The 17,028-nt window shown below is 41.3% G+C and overlaps 2 protein-coding genes across 5 annotated transcripts in view; one reads left to right on the plus strand and one right to left on the minus strand.

Moving 5' to 3' along the window:
* The window catches only part of lrwd1 (leucine-rich repeats and WD repeat domain containing 1), a 66,489-nt gene extending 61,337 nt beyond the window's left edge, over nt 1–5,152 (minus strand). For 2 of the 4 annotated variants that reach the window (XM_038813750.1, XM_038813751.1), the window contains exons 1-3: nt 4,897–5,152; nt 1,387–1,549; nt 318–552 (exon numbers count right to left, since the gene is read on the minus strand). In XM_038813750.1, the coding sequence (XP_038669678.1) occupies nt 318–552; nt 1,387–1,466 (315 nt within the window). In that variant the 5' untranslated portion in view covers nt 1,467–1,549; nt 4,897–5,152. The remainder of the gene's footprint in view (nt 1–317; nt 553–1,386; nt 1,550–4,896) is intronic. The other 2 variants (XM_038813752.1, XM_038813749.1) reach the window with 1 other exon arrangement.
* Nucleotides 5,153–5,605: 453 nt separating this feature from the next.
* On the plus strand, nt 5,606–16,736 carry alkbh4 (alkB homolog 4, lysine demthylase). The gene is made up of 3 exons (XM_038813830.1): nt 5,606–5,808; nt 13,414–13,611; nt 14,891–16,736. The coding sequence occupies exons 1-3, from the start codon at nt 5,704–5,706 to the stop codon at nt 15,560–15,562; spliced, it is 975 nt and encodes a 324-aa protein (XP_038669758.1). The 5' UTR covers nt 5,606–5,703; the 3' UTR covers nt 15,563–16,736.
* Nucleotides 16,737–17,028: the final 292 nt, after the last annotated feature.

The raw sequence follows: 17,028 nt of genomic DNA on the forward strand, positions 1-17,028 counted from the left end.
GGCTTGGGTAGGGTGCTCTTTCCAAAAGCCGGTGCAGACTCGATGGGCCAAATGGCCTCCTTCTGCACTGTAAATTCTATGAAATCTATTAAAGTTTGCTTGCCTACTTTGGGTAGTTAGGCAATGTTGTGTGGTATGAAGTGAGGGAGGAAGGCAAGTACACCTGTAGAGGAGTAGAAAACTATATCTTTTTTTCAAGACTGTGTTATGTGGTTTGAAAACAGAATGTTACTTTAATTAAATCCAGACAGCTTTAATGATGTCAAAAGATGGTCACAACAGTGTTGTTCAACTCAAGAGACTCTTCAATCACTTACTGTCAAGTACATGTTATCTTCACAATTCAGATCTTCGAGATTCTTAAACTGGTTCAATGATGTAATCTGTTCCATATCATTATCTGCACAGTTGAGAAGTCTCAGGTTGACAAGTCCGAGATTGTCTGGAATTTCTGTCAACAGATTTCCAGACACATCCAGTTCTTCCAACTGCCGAAGCTGGGAAAATAACTTTGGATCCAAATCGCTTGTTTTCAATTGCAAGTTGGAAAGCCTGAATAGAAACAGAAAAAAAAGAGACGGATTAAATCTGAACACCAACACAGTGTCACTGGAATTTTCTCGTTTTACACAAGTTTCTATTTTGCCTGTCCCTCTGCTTAAAGGTTTTTCCCCCAGTACAAAAATATTGAACATTCTACCATTCACTGGTACATTAAATACGTGCACAGAGGCAATTTATTTCTAATCAAAGTAGAAATTAAATTGTTCGACTTTTGATCAAATATCAGGTTTATGCTCATTTTTAAAACACCTTCCTACTGCCATTCATATAGAAATCTAGCATGTATTCTAGGGAGACTTAAAAAATTCCTGGAACCTAGAAGATTTATAAAACTAGAGACTGAAAGTCAACTCATTATTACATATCACCATAATTTACAATGACAATTTTAACACACTGAAATAAATTTAGAATAACCACCCTCAAGATGGTTTTATTAAAGTTAAGAAATAGGAGCAGAATTCACCACTAAGCCTTATGAACCCACTCTGCCATTCAGATAATGGCTGATCTTTTACTTCAATGCCATTTTCTGCACCATCAAAGTGTTCCTTGATGTTTTTAATATGTATAGATCGATCGATCTCAGTCTTGAAAATACTCTGACTCACTCTCCATAACTCTGGGACAGAGAATTCCACAGATTCTCAGCATGCTGAGTGAAGAAGTTCCTCCTCATCTCAGTTCTAAATCACCTGCCCCTTATTCGTATTCTGAGACTGTTCCCCCGCACCCCCCGGTTTATTTACTGATACATCTAGAATTGATGCCAGATTTTACACGCGCCATGTTTTATTTTAAAATTGTATCAATTGTTCTTACTTGATTTTCTTGACTTGTCCCAACTTGGAGTGTTTTGGGATTCCTTTTTCAAGCAACAGTTCTTTTGTGATCTTGGCCATTCTTGAATTGGTTTGTATTGTTTGATTTAAAACAAAATTCAGCAAAGTCGCAACGCCGATCCTGTTCCTTCACTCATCGAAGTCTGCGCAACAAAATGCAAATAGACCATGGTGCTGATGGCAGGTTTGTAAAGCAGTGCCTAGTCAAAAACTATCTGACAATACCAAATGTCCCCGCTATGAAAAACCAATAAACTTCCAACTAAATCACTTAAGAACAAATTTTTAAAGAATTAAAATGCCTACTATTTCCAGACGCCTTTTCAGTAATTGGTAGTGCTGAACTCACTATAATCTACTCTAAAGTTTTTGACACACCAGTGTGGAGGAATCGGACTGAGATTCACAATGAATTGAATACAAATTCATGCTGGTGTTAGGGAGAGATATCAGGCCTAATTCACCCAAACATTGCATGAAATCTGATTTAATGAATGACAATGAATATTAATAATTTATGGTACATAAAATCCCAATTTTTGATTCTGTTTTTTGATGGTCAGAGTTCCTTGAAAAATCATGACTTTTTATTGAACTTGATAATGACATCCTACTTCACTGACTCTCTAAACACACATATTTGTCTTTGTATTATCGCAGCTGCAAGGGACCAGCATGAACAGATTTTTCAATAATTTCATTTTTGGTGCTTACGCAGAAGACAAAAATGAAGAAATTATTCCAGAAAGGTATCAGAATTCAGAATCTTCAAAACAGTTGACTTCTAACATAGGTTCTAACACGGTCAGGTTATAGTTGGCATTTTTTTGTTTCATCATAATTGAAATTGTGGAATATTATTCCCAGGTGGCGGCCTTTAAAAAAATCTAATCTAAGCCTTTATAATCCTTACATCTAATGAGTGAGTTTTTGGTTAAATGAAGAGGGTAACAGGAGGAATGTTATTTTACAATGCGAAAATTTGCATCATTTTCCAGGGCATTCCATCACCTATTTTGATGACTGCATTTTTGTTCTCAAACCACTCCCATTCCCCACTTGCTGATGCACTGCACTCTGGTTGAGAGAAATCTTCACACTCGAGGCAACTGAAGCCAATCATTAGATATGTCAACACATGAACACTTTGTCAAGAGTTATGACATTATGATGTTCTGATGCACTGAGCTCAATTAAGAGGCCTACATAGTGCATGTCAAGAGTGTGGAAAATTCTAGATTCTCAAGTTGTCATTAGTATGTACTGCAAATTACCAGTTACACAGAAATATTGGAAGGTTTACTCAGGCCACTTGGCTTATTGTGTCCACTTTGTACAAACAGTTATCCAATCTAATCCCACCTTCCAGCTAGTTGTACTATGTCTGTCTGCACCTTTGTCTGTCCATACCTTTTGTCCTCTGTATATCAACCAGTTCTAAATGAATCTTACACAAAATGAGTCGAGCAAATGGCATTTCTCATGTTCCAATTGAAAGGATACAGTGGAATTCGCACAACCAATTCTCAGATTAAGGGTTTGAAAATTCTGATAATACAATGGCATGAGATCTCAATTTATTTAAGTAATCTGCTCTGAAAAATCACCGAGTTCAAATTAGCAAGCCATCTTTTCCAGTTATAAGTGGCTCCTAAAAGTTAAAACCTTTATTTACAATTGTCAGACGAATTGCACCACAGTGGGAGACATGCAAACTCCTCCCCTTCAGGGATTGTTTAATTTGGATTGTTTGAATTTTTAAAAAAACTTTTACTTCATTGAATCCCTACAGTGCAGGAGGCCATTTGGTCCATCAACTCTGCACCAACCCTCTGAAAGAGCACCCTACCTAGGCCCATGCCCACACCCCATAACCATCTAACCTATTGGACATCACAAGATGTGCAGGTTAGGTGGATTGGCCATGCTAAATTGCCCCATCGTGTCCAAAGTTAGGTGGGGTTACTGGGATAGGGTGGAGGTGTGGGCTTAAGTAGGGTGCTCTTTCAAGGGCCGGTGTAGACTCGATAGGCCGAATGGCCTCCTTCTGCACTGTAAATTCTATAATTTTATGATAAGTGGCCAATCCACCTAGCCTGCACATCTCTGGACTGTGTGGTTACCCCTATCTTTGGATCTGTAAAGATTTAATTACCTGCAAACGCTCACATTCTAAGCATTGTCTGGCATCTTTGAATTTGTCTATATATATGTTTCTGGAACATACCTCTTCATTCACCTGAGGAAGGAGCAGTGTTCCGGAAGCTAATGTTTGAAACAAACATGTTGGACTTTAACCTGGTGTTGTAAGACTTCTTACTGTGCTCACCCCAGTCCAACGCCAGCATCTCCACATTAAAGTTGAATGAATCCTATGACTATTAAAAAAGATAAATGTTGCCAACTCTGGTTCAGTTGGTAGCACTCTCAGAAGCATTCTAATCCAGTAATGGGTAATCTATTCCTGAATGTGCTGCGTGTGTGGGCCACAAGATTGAAATCCAGCATGTTCAGTAACTGTTAGCCTTGAATTAAGATTGAATACATGCCAAATGTTTTAGAAGAAGTAATGGGAAATATTTAATTATTCATACATTAACAGAACTGTCATCAACTTCAAGTGGTAAGAACAAAATAAATATTTACACTTGACAGAGTGCACATGGGTCTCAGTCAATGTTGTGTGTAATCAGCATGCACCTAATTTCAGGGGCCCTTACTTTAGGTGTGTATTACTTCAGTCATAGCGAAAGGAAAAATGTTACATGGATTGAAACCAGCTACAACACTGTACGTGGGCAACAGTAAACAAAATGTCTCATAGACCGGACTTAGAACCCAGACGGGCCACATGTGGCCCCCGGGCCGCAGGTTGCCCCACCACTGCTCTAATCAGAAGGTTGTGATCCAACTCCTGAGACTTGAGCACAAAATCCCACCTGGCATTCCAGAGTGCTGCAGTCAGAGCTGCTGTCTTTGTAATAAATGTTATTTTGCCACTGAGTGGCAAAGGGACAGTTTCTGCTTTGCGTCCCTAACCCCTAACCAGGGGCTGGTTTAGCTCACAAGGCTAAATCACTGGCTTATAAAGCAGACCAACAGCACGGTTCGATTCCCGTACCAGCCTCCCCGGACAGGCGCCGGAATGTGGCGACTAGGGGCTTTTCACAGTAACTTCATCGAAGCCTACTCGTGACAATAAGCGATTTTCATTTTCATACATGCAGGCACCAGTCTTTTGCTGCCAGTTTTGCCCAGTAACGACAGTGAACTTTGAAAGCCTTGTCATGATCGCATTGCTGCTGGTGAGACCTTGCTGCACACGAATTAGTTGGGTGAAGCTTTTCTTCCATGACAGCAGTGATCGCTCTCCAAATGTAATGGAGGTGGAAGGTGCTATGGAAATGCAAGTTAGTCTTCTTTTTAAAAAAAATTCGCATGAGTCTGGCCAGAGGCCCCAAGCCGGGCCTGTAATGAACAGTCTCCTCACCTGCATCGGTAACTTTTCTGAAGCGGCTGTCCCAGCTCTTTAAACGGGCCACGCTGGCCCAATGGGATTCAAATCAGGCCCCGGGCACAGACTTTACACCAAATGGTCACCGTGTTAGGGTCGGCCTGGGGGAGTTACCCACGCTTTATTGCTGCTCTCGCAAAGTTGCTGCTCGATCCGATGAGAAGTTCCCGCCGAATGCGGAACGAGCGCGCTCACATCTAACGCTCGCGCCCGTACCGGCGTTTGGCATCTGCGCACTCTCCGCTGTGCCGGCCGTTAGCGTCTGCGCACTCTCCGCCGTGCCGGCCGTCGGCGTCTGCGCACTCTCCGCCGTGCCGGCCGTTGGCGTCTGCGCACTCTCCGCAGTGCCGGCCGTTGGCGTCTGCGCACTCTCCACTGTCGGCCGTTGGCGTCTGCGCATGCGCACTCAGCCGTGGCGGCCGTTGGCGTCTGCGCACTCTCCGCCGTGCCGGCCGTTGGCGTCTGCGCACTCTCCGCTGTGCCGGCCGATGGCGCCTGCGCACTCTCCGCTGTGCCGGCCGTTGGCGTCTGCGCCTGCGCACTCTCCGCTGTGCCGGCCATTGGCGTCTCCGCCTGCGCACCGCTGTGCCGGCCTTTAGCGTATGCGCACTCTCCGCTGTGCCGGCCGTTGGCGTCTGCGCCTGCGCGCTCTCCGCTGTGCCGGTCATTGGCGTCTGCACCTGCGCATTCTCCCCCGGCGCAAGCGCCTTCTCCGGACCTGATGTCGCAGGTGTCATGGTGGCTATACTCGATTAGGGCCGGTGGCATTGCGTCTGAGGGACCATGGCCGCGGACGACACCGGGCGGCCAAGTTGTGGTTGCAAAGGGATCCGTTCATGCCTGCTGTGTGAGCGGAGCGGGCTTGAACTGCTCGCCCAGTTCCAGCGGGTAAGAGAATAACACTGTATCTGGGCTGTGAAAACTGATTCATGAAAAAGATGAATGGATAGAGCAGCAATAAATATCATCTCTAAACCCTGAAACATTCACTCGATACTGCCTGAGCTTGTTGTGTATTTCAACTCGTTTTTATTTTAGATTCCCAGCAGCGTTTTACTATTGTGTTAATATAATTGTAATAAAAAACACAATAATAATTGCAATTTAAACCCTGCAATGTTAGAAACCTTGAACTGGGAAGAAATACGGAGCACGTCAGTCAGCGAATGAAAAGTGGTGAGGGTGCGGTGCACCCCTCTCATTTGGATAGGATCTTATACCCAAATACATTTGGTTCTGACGGTTAACCATTGTGTCTACCACTGTACCAAATATTACTGTACTTGGGTCCAAATAGCCTCAAACAGTGGACCCAGTTTTGACCCTGGCCTCCGGTCACTGTCCGTGTGGAGTTTGCACATTCTCCCCGTGTCTGTGTGGATCTCACCCCCACAGCTCACAAAGATGTGCAAGATAGGTGAATTAGCCACGCTAAATTGGAAAAATAGAATTGCGTACTCTAAATGTATTTTTTTAAACTTCCATACAGCAAAAGCCTCTAATATGTGGTGAGTATTGAGTAGGAGAGAAGTTAATGACTTACTATTGACAAAATTCAACTACATCCTTATGCAGTCCAGGCCAATAAATATGTTTTTGTATTTTTTCCTGAGTTTTCCTTACTCCTAAATGCCCCCATACTGGAACCTCGTGTGCTACCCACAACGTCTTCTTTTTATAATCCACAGGTAATATGACTTGGTGAGCCTCTGCCCATTTCTCATCTGCCTGAATATGTAATGGTCTTCACTTTCTCAATATATTATTTCTAATGTAATAACAGTCCGGTATGCACTCGGATTCTATTTCAGTATAGGCATTGTGATACAACTGTTTTATCTCTGAATCCTTCTGTAGTAACTCTGCCAACTCTTCTGAACTAAAGATATCAGCTTCATCCTCCACCTGCTCTTGTCCTTTATCAACAAACTGATCAAAGGTTGTTCCTGATAACTGTACCGAGCCTCCCTATCTTCACTCCTTAATTTCTCCTCCTGCCTCAATCTGTGGCTTTGTGTTACCACAATCACACCCCATGCTTCTTGTAGCACCTCAGTTGGTTGACTTTTCATCGGCTTTTTAACCATCGTAGGCATTACTTCTCGCAGTGATCCAGCTGTATCACTACCCAGGATAAACTGTACCCTTGAAAAAGAGAATTTATTTTTGTATTAGTGAGAGGCAGCACGGTTTTGTGAAGGGGAGGTTGTGTCTCACTAACTTGATAGAGTTTTTCAAAGAGGTCACAAAGATAATTGATGCAGCTAGGGCAGTGGATGTTGTCTATGTGGATTTCAGTAAGGTCTTTGGCAAGATCCCTCATGGCAGACTGGTACAAAAGGTGAAGTCACATGGGATCAGGGGTGAGCTGGCAAGATGGATACAGAGCTGGCTAGGTCATAGAAGGCAGAGAGTAGTTATGGAAGGGTGCTTTTGTGATTGGAGGGCTGTGACTAGTGGTGTTCCGCACGGATCAGTGCTGGGACCTTTGCTGTTCGTAGTATATATAAATGATTTGGAGGAAAATGTAACTGGTCTGATTAGTAAGTTTGCAGACGACACAAAGGTTGGTAGAATTGTGGATAGTGATGAGGACTGTCAGAGCAGCACGATTTAGATCGTTTGGAGACTTGGGCGGAGAGATGGCAGATGGAGTCTAATCCGGACAAATGAGGTAATGCATTTTGGAAGGTCTAATGCAGGTAGGAAATAGACAGTGAATGGTAAATCCCTTAAGAGTATTGACAGTCAGAGAGATCTCGGTGCACAGGTCCACAGGTCACTGAAAGGGACAACACAGGTGGAGAAGGTAGTCAAGGCATACGACATGCTTGCCTTCATTGGCCGGGGCATTGAGTACAAGAATTGGCAAGTCATGTTGCAGTTGTACAGAACCTTAGTTAGGCCGCACTTGGAGTATAGTGTTCAATTCTGGTTGCGACACTACCAGAAGGATGTGGAGGCTTTAGAGAGGGTGCAGAAGAGATTTACCAGGATGTTGCTAGGTATGGAGGGCATTAGCTATGAGGAGCGGTTGAATAAACTCGCTTTGTTCTCACTGGAACGACGGAGGTTGAGGGGCGACCTGATAGAGGTCTACAAAATTATGAGAGGCATAGAGTGGATAGTCAGAGGCTTTTTCCCAGGGTAGAGGGGTCAATTACTAGGGGGCATAGGTTTAAGGTGCGAGGGGCAAGGTTGAGAGGAGATGTACAAGGCAAGTTATTTTACACAGAGGGTAGTGGGTGCCTGGAACTCGCTGCCGGAGGACATGGTGGAAGCAGGGACGATAGTGACATTTAAGGGGCATCTTGACAAATGCATTAATAGGATCGGAATAGAGGGATACGGACCTAGGAAGTGTAGAAGATTTTAGTTTCGACGGGCAGCATGATCGGCACAGGCTTGGAGGGCCTGTTCCTGTGCTGTACTTTTCTTTGTTCTTTATTCTCTATTACTCCTACCACCACTTTTCACTGGACTCTCTAACCTTACGTCACATAATGGAATGCTACTCACTTTACCATTAATTCCACCTTTGCTGTTAATACTCCTCTACATACCTCCTTATCTGTCACCATTAAAGATTGACTTTCTCCTGTATCCCTTAAGATTGTAACCTCCTTACGGACTCCATTTTGTTCATGAGTAAACTATACCTTCACAAAAAAATCTTTAAAAAGATCTGACACCTGCTTATCAATCAACCTCTGAACAAACTGCACACACTTTTGCACCTCTTCAGCTGCAATCATATTTTATTGGCATTTTAATAAATCCCACTGGCGTATCCTGTTTTAAAGTGTCCATCTTCCCAGTACTTTTCTTAAACCACCAACTCTGCAACTTTGTGTGCTGAATTTTATTACAATAATTACAATAATTACAAATATTACTATGACTCGAGTAAGATTAGGGCCAATCAAGGATAGTAGTGGAAAGTTGTGTGTGGAATCAGAGGAGATAGGGGAAGCATTAAATGGATATTTTTCGTCAGTGTTTACACTGGAGAAAGACAATGTTGTCGAGGAGAACACTCAGGTTCAGTCGACCAGGCTAGATGGAATTGAGGTTCAAAAGGAGGAGGTGTTAGCAATTTTAGAAAATGTCAAAATAGATAAGTCCCCTGGGCCAGATGGGATTTATCCTCGGATTCTCTGGGAAGCCAGGGAGGAGATTGCTGAGCCTTTGTCCTTGATCTTTATGTCGTCTTTGTCGACAGGAATAGTGCCGGAAGACTGGAGGATAGCAAATGTTGTCCCCTTGTTCAAGAAGGGGAGTAGAGACAACCCTGGTAATTATAGACCTGTGAGCCTTACTTCAGTTGTGGGTAAAATGTTGGAAAAGGTTATAAGAGATAGGGTTTATAATCATCTTGAAAAGAACAAGTTGATTAGCGTTACTCAACACGGTTTTGTGAAGGGTAGGTCATGTCTCACAAACCTTATTGAGTTTTTTGAGAAGGTGACCAAACAGGTGGATCAGGGTAAAGCTGTTGATGTGGTGTATATGGATTTCAGTAAGGCGTTTGATAAGGTTCCCCACGGTAGGCTATTGGAGAAAATAAGGAAGTATGGAATTGAAGGTGATTTAGCGGTTTGGATCAGTAATTGGCTAGCTGAAAGAAGACAGAGGGTGGTGGTTGATGGCAAATGTTCATCCTGGAGTTCAGTTACTAGTGGTGTACCGCAAGGATCTGTTTTGGGGCCACTGCTGTTTGTCATTTTTATAAATGACCTGGAAGAGGGTGTAGAAGGATGGGTTAGTAAATTTGCAGATGACACGAAGGTCGGTGGAGTTGTGGATAGTGCTGAAGGATGTTATAGGATACAGAGGGACATAGATAAGCTGCAGAGCTGGGCTGAGAGGTGGCAGATGGAGTTTAATGCGGAAAAGTGTGAGGTGGTTCACTTTGGAAGGAGTAACAGGAATGCAGAGTACTGGGCTAATGGCAAGATTCTTGGTAGTGTAGATGAACAGAGAGATCTCGGCATCCAGGTACATAAATCCCTGAAAGTTGCCACCCAGGTTAATAGGGCTGTTAAGAAGGCATATGGTGTGCTAGCCTTTATAAGCAGGGGGATTGAGTTTCGGAACCACAAGGTCATGCTGCAGCTGTACATAACTCTGGTGCGGCCACACCTGGAGTACTGCGTGCAGTTCTGGTCACCACATTATAGGAAGGATGTGGAAGCTTTGGAAAGGGTTCAGAGGAGATTTACTAGGATGTTGCCTGGTATGGAGGGAAGGTCTTACGAGGAAAGGCTCAGGGAATTGAGGTTGTTTTCGTTAGAGAGGAGAAGGCTGAGAGGTGACTTAATAGAGACATATAAGATAGTCAGAGGGTTAGATAGGGTGGACAGTGAGAGTCTTTTTCCTCGGATGGTGATGACCAACACGAGGGGACATAGCTTTAAATTGAGGGGTGGGAGATATAGGACAGATGTCAGAGGCAGTTTCTTTACTCAGAGAGTAGTAGGGGTGTGGAACGCCCTGCCTGCAATAGTAGTAGACTCGCCAACTTTAAGGGTATTTAAGTGGTCACTGGATAGACATATGGATGAATATGGAATAGTTTAGGTCAGATAGGCTTCAGATGGTTTCACAGGTCGGCGCAACATCGAGGGCCGAAGGGCCCGTACTGCGCTGTAGTGTTCTATGTTCTATGTTCTAAAACACCTGGGTTTTCTTATCTCTCTTTCACCCGCATAGGTTTCCTTTGTAATCTGAGGCAAAAGATCTGTAATATCTCCAATTATACCTCCTTTACCTTGACTACCTGCGGATTTTTAATTTCCTCAGTTTCTAATGTAATGTCGAAAACCAAACCTTAATTTATGAATTAATTCAAAATTGTTTGCCATTTCTGCTGCCTGTCTCGCAGACTTCACCCTTTCCTCTTCCAAATGAGTTTTCTCTACTGCAAGAAGTGAATCTTTAAATTATTCCAGAATCATTTCACTAAGAGCTTCAAACGTTCGGTCTATTTTTAATGATATTATCCACCTATCAAAATAATTTTGTTTGATTTTGTTCAGGTTCTATATACACCTGACCTGGTTCTTTCCTTATGTTTCTGAACTTCTGTCTGTAGGTTTTTGGCACTAGTTCTTCTCACCTCATCATAATTCCCTGATACCACCTCTGACAATAATGCAAACACTTCACTAGCTCTACCTACGAGTTTTGACTGAACCAACAATACCCACATGGTTTTTGGCCAATTCAATTGTTTAGCTACTTTCTCAAAAGTGATTTAAAAATGCGTCCGCATCTTACTCGTCAAACCTTGATAACGCTTGAACATATTCGCACTAGGATTTGGACTGTGAAATGTTACTCCTTCCTCTTGACTTTCCTCAACTTCTGCCTTTAAGTTGACATTCTCTCCCTCTCCTTTTCCCTTTCTTTTGCTAATCTTTCAATTTCCAGGTCAGGTTTCCTCAGTTTAATTTCCTTTCGAAAAGCTCTTCCTCTTTCTTTTTGCTACATTTCTAATTGTTTAATTTACAATTGAATTTTAGCTAATTCCACTGATTCTTGACACGGCCAAGGCTATAGTTTTGGCATCTCTTCCAAATTTAAATACTGAACGATTGCTTCAATTATCTCTACCTTCCTCGCCGCTGCAGATAAATTCAACCGCAACTTGCCTGCCAATTCTAAAAGCTTTGTTTTAACCACGCTTTGTAACCCACCCCGATTATTTCTTCCACACCCAGAAAACTCTGAGCCTCAGAAAGAGCCATTTTACGAGTCACTCCTTATTAAACTGACAGAGTATCGACACCTGAAAACAGCAGTTCCCCACATTCGCTGTCTTTAGATTTAATAATCCCAAGGCAAACCAGGAATTATAAGTTTTAAATCCCACCAAAAGAGCATGTTTTATCGCTTTTGAGACAGTAGCTAAACAATTGAATTGGTTAAAAACAAGTGGGTTTTTAAGGCTAGAAGCCCAATTTGTTATGGGATTCCAGACGAGAACCCAACTTTTGACTTTGGAAAATTGTGAGGAAATGTTACTGCACCACAGGAGTGCTAACATTGACCAGCAGACAGCTTTTATGGTAAAACAAACTTTAATTTAAACACAGAAGTAAACACATTAGCGACAGAAAAAGCTTACATTTAGCAGTTACACGTTTTACTTGTTTTTTAACCTTGCCTCTTGTATAGATTCCAATTAAGCAAACCAACATCTCTTGAATACTACTCATGGATGAAGTTAACGAGGGCTTCCACTTTCTTTTATTGGTACAAAGGCCTTTTAGACAGAGAGAGCTTTAAGAGCAAACTGAACCCTGACTTTCCAGCTTTGGTGTTCCAGAAGCAACTAACAAACCTGTCCCATTAACTGCCATCAGCAATCCAAAAGGACACTACATACTAATACAAACTTTAAACCATTGCATAGAATTTTAAAAAAGTTTATCCTCATCTCGCCTTTGCTTGTCTTGCCAATCACCAAATCTTGACCATTCCACGAATGAAAAATTTCTACTCTGCCCAGACCCTTTGTGATTTTGAATAGAAATGGGCATGAATGGTCTTGGCAATGTAGTAAATGTGATGTTTAAAAGTTTAACTTGGGTGGCCAGGTTTCGTGTGAACAAGCAGTTGATGTCTGAGGTGGAAAATGCTGATGGGAATCAACTGCGATGGCTTCAGTCTTATAGGTGTTGAACTGAAGAAAGTTCTAGCTCATATGGCTCAGGTGGCAACTGTTCCTTCATACCACCTAAATTCAAAATGTTTATTCTGATGAGGTAATAACAGTCCTCACTCCACTGTAAAACATATTGGAGATGGTTGGTCCTGAAATGGTAGTTGCTGGAGGCTGTTAGTTATCGTTTCGTAGGTCTTAATGAAATTGTCATATTCTTACATCAGTTAGCTGTATGTATTTATTAACTATAGGAACTATGTACATATATACAGTAAAGGGTTCAAGCTCGTAGCTGTCTCCCTGCTTGCTTCTGCATACTGCTCTGTCCAAAACTAAACTGACTCCTAAGTGCAGGCCATGTGTGCTCTGACATCATTGTGTGGATGGTACTGTACTCAGGCCAATATGCAACGGTAATGTAATTAATTCTATTCCGCTATGAGAAATGGCTTCCCTTAAGTGCCTTAGCTATTCCACAGAATATTTTTACAATGTATTTTAATAGCTCCCTCCTTCTTGGTATTTTTCCAATAGAACACCCTGACCCAGGAAATTGACCCCTGTTAAGCACCTCTAAGAATCAAAGCAGCTGATACAGCATTTGCAACATTGTGGCTGTACACCAGATCTTGTCCCAGAGTGTCCCAACATTTTGAATTTTTGCCTTTTGTTTTGTACTAATGAGTCACAGTCTTATCTCTAATGTTTTCTTGCAAGTATATGAATTAACTCACTTTATTTGCTGCGCTGCTGGAGTAATTGCTCATTTATCAGTGTTCCTGAAGAAGACGAAACACATATTGTCACAAATGCTCTTTCCACAGGGAAAGTACCACTTCACTTATCATCCCACGTCGGGCTTGGCAATAGGGGATGACTCCTCTAGTTTAAGTGGCTGGGCTTTTCCATTTCCTGGAGTATCTTTATCGGACAATTTTGTGAATGAAGAGGAGGAAACCAAACTGGTGAACTTGATGGATGGCGACGAGTGGAAGCCCTCACAGTCTGGACGCAAGAAACAGGTTAGGTTTCCCAGTCACCGAGTAAACCATGTTACATATGGGTCACTGTCAGAACACTACAGTATTTATACATTCAGCTTTGCAGCACATTTTTCCCCTGGGTGAATGACAGACTATTAGGTTTTCAGTTATTTTCTGAGTGATTAGAGGAAGTAGCTTAATATTTCACTTATTTTGTGTTTGACAGAGTCTCAGCATTGGCACAAACTAATTCTCCATCACTTTGTGACACTATCATTTTTACAGGTCCCAATTACATTGGACCTGCCTTCTGTCAGTTCTTACAACTATATGATTGTATTTGTTGCGTTCCAAAGTGTAATTTAATACAAATCAAACTTCGGATTCTAAAGTAACCTGTCACTATTATTTTTTTAATACCATGCACTCATACATGATCATTCCAGGTTTCCTAGTTTGGAAGTTTGCTTTCCTGTCTTTTCTATTCCTCAATATAGTAATATCCTCAATCTCTGGGGGCATGATGTTGAACACCGTCGCTTAACTGGAAGCGCTCCATTGAGCTTTCACTTTACTTTTTATTGAATGTTTTTGTTTCATCAACTCATTGAGTTGAAGGAGTTACTGAGATTGGCAAGCACACATCAATGATTGATGCACAATCATTAATCAAATTTATTTCTTTTGAACATAATTTAAATCCCCGAGTGTCAATATCACATTTGAATTTGCAGTTAGTTAAGCAAGATAATATGTTGTCATATCCTGATGCTTGCCAAGACCTGAAAAGGAAATATGTTGTATTTATCCAGCAGCTTTCACATCATCAGTACTTTTTGAAGTGCAGTCATGTCAGTAATACTGGAAAACAAGGGAACCAATATGTGTACAGTAAGATTACACAAGAGTAATCAATGAACAGATCTAATTTTTAGTAATATCGGTTGAAGGCTAAATGATAACTCACTCTAAGAATATCAGTAAAAGCTGCTTTGTATTGTTGGGTCCTGTGATGTTTCACTTGTGAAAATAGGCATTTTTGTCATTTGAACAAAACTGGCAGTTAACTGTTTCATGCTGCATTTCCCATGGCAACATCTCCATCTATCACAGAGTCCACTTGTCATTCAATAAACACTCTCTTCTCATGCAGTATAAATCATTGTTCCTCCATTACTATTTGGTCATTTCTTACCACCTACCCCATTGAGCGCAAGACAAAATGCTTAGACAGCAAGTCTCTTTTTTCAACAATACTGTAGTTATTTTTCTTGGATTTTTGTCCAGTTTACTCATCTATTTCTTTGTCAACAAACAGGATTACGGCCCAAGAGTAAATTTTAAAAAGCACAAGTTGAAAATGGGAAACTTCAGTGGCCTGCCATGCTTCAGCCATCTCCTCGTAAACCGAATGATGCAACTTCCGGTGTTGAAAAACTTTCTTCCTGTGGAGCAATGCAACCTTGATTATAGACCAGAACGAGGCTCTTCCATTGACCCACACTTTGATGACTGGTGGCTGTGGGGTGAGCGTCTTGTCAGCGTGAATCTCCTGTCTGAAACCATATTATCGATGTCTTGTGACTCAGAGGATATCATCCAGTTACATCATAATGAAATGGAGTGCACACCATTGTATGATCCAGTAACTGGTAATTCAGAGAGTATTTTAAATTTCCATGGGGATAATATTCCAGTTCATTGCACAGCCAACTGTAGTGTGAAAAGAACAAGTGATACAGGTCAAAAGCCAGTCCCTTACAAAGATATAGAGGTAGCAATTCATTTGCCACGGAGATCTTTAATCGCTTTATATGGAGATGCACGATACAAATGGAAACATGGAATATACAGGGAAGATATCAAGTCAAGACGGATATGCAGTACCTTTAGGGAGCTATCAGAAGAGTTCAGCCATGGAGGGAACCAAGAGGCACTGGGGAAAGAGCTCTTGGATATATCAATGAGCTTTCAGGGTATTCCTGTGTAAAATTGCGACAAGCATCAAGCACAAGTGAACTTCATTATGAACTCTGCTTTGGGATAACCACAAAAAATGTGATATTTAAATTATTTAACCCATATCTCTTATGCCTGGTTAAAAAAGGATGCAATGTGTGTGTCGGTCTGCCTCCTCCAGGCCTTTGCAACTTTATAAATGTTCACTTCGAGATGTACAAGAGTAATGAGATGATGATTTTTCTGCTTCCCTGTTGGGGAAACAGCTGCTCTCCACTCCAGTCCCTATAATCAAGAACATTTTATTTAGGGGGTAATTATGAGATCCAAATCATATCTTGGCACAATTGTCCACTGTGCACATGAGCCATAACAAGGCTTTTATTGGTGACGAAAGTGTGTAAAAGTAAGCTCAGAGAATCTAGAATCCAAATTTACTGAAAATAGGTGGTGGTTTGAGTATTGACCTGTTGTGAGTGGGTTTGGCCTGTTTTTAAATAATAAGCTGAGCACACAGTTCAAATTGTTCTAACCCATCAAATTATCTTTTTAGAAACTGGATAAAAGCAAATTACTGCGGATGCTGGAATCTGAAACGAAAGAGAAAATGCTGGAAAATCTCAGCAGGTCTGGCAGCATCTGTAGGGAGAGAAAAGAGCAAATGTTTCGAGTCCAGATGACCCTTTATCAAGAGCTTTGACAAAGGATCACCTGGACTCAAAACGTTAGTTCTTTTTTCTCCCTATAGATGCTGCCTGACCTGAGATTTTCCAGCATTTTCTCTTTCACCTCTTTAGAAACCACTGATTCTGATTTTCTCTAAGCAAGGAGGTGTCATAGAATCATAGGTAGTGATGGTTTATCTGTTTTACTTTCAAATTCTTCAATTTTGATTGAAATGAATATTAATATTGTAAATTAACTGCTCAAATATAACTTTGGATGTAATGCCAGGATGATTAAAGTTAGTGTTTTGGAAATTCTGTTACCAAATGAGCTTAAGTTTAAACTAACTTTGAATTTTAAACTAGTTTGCTAAGTTTTGTAAAATATCAGCTATTTGGGAATGGGACAATGAGAGTGGCATTTTATCAAATGTATATATACTTTAAATATTGGGATTCTACAAAATTATATTTTTTACTTTGCAAATATTTTTATTTTCTAATTTCTTGAATAAATTCTGTGTTGAAATAAATCAGCAATTTTTATAAAGGTCAGGTTATTTATGGAGATGAAGGAAATTGATTAGCGAAATGGACATTCAATCTGATTTCATTTTCAGTATTTTAGGGTAGGTGTGGGACTAAAATTACTTCAAAATAAATAACGATGGAAATAGTTTTAACTAAGTTTCAGTCTGCACGATGTAATGCCATTTACAACAGTGGCTAAATAAATGGGAAAGGAGAGAAGTGAGCACAAGTTCATACGTTTCCGTGGGCAAAGTCAATATTTTAAAATTCAACGTTCTCCATTTAATGTATGTATGTTCTT

This window comes from Scyliorhinus canicula, chromosome 12, assembly GCF_902713615.1.
Source record: "Scyliorhinus canicula chromosome 12, sScyCan1.1, whole genome shotgun sequence".
NCBI classification, from domain to species: domain Eukaryota; kingdom Metazoa; phylum Chordata; class Chondrichthyes; order Carcharhiniformes; family Scyliorhinidae; genus Scyliorhinus; species Scyliorhinus canicula.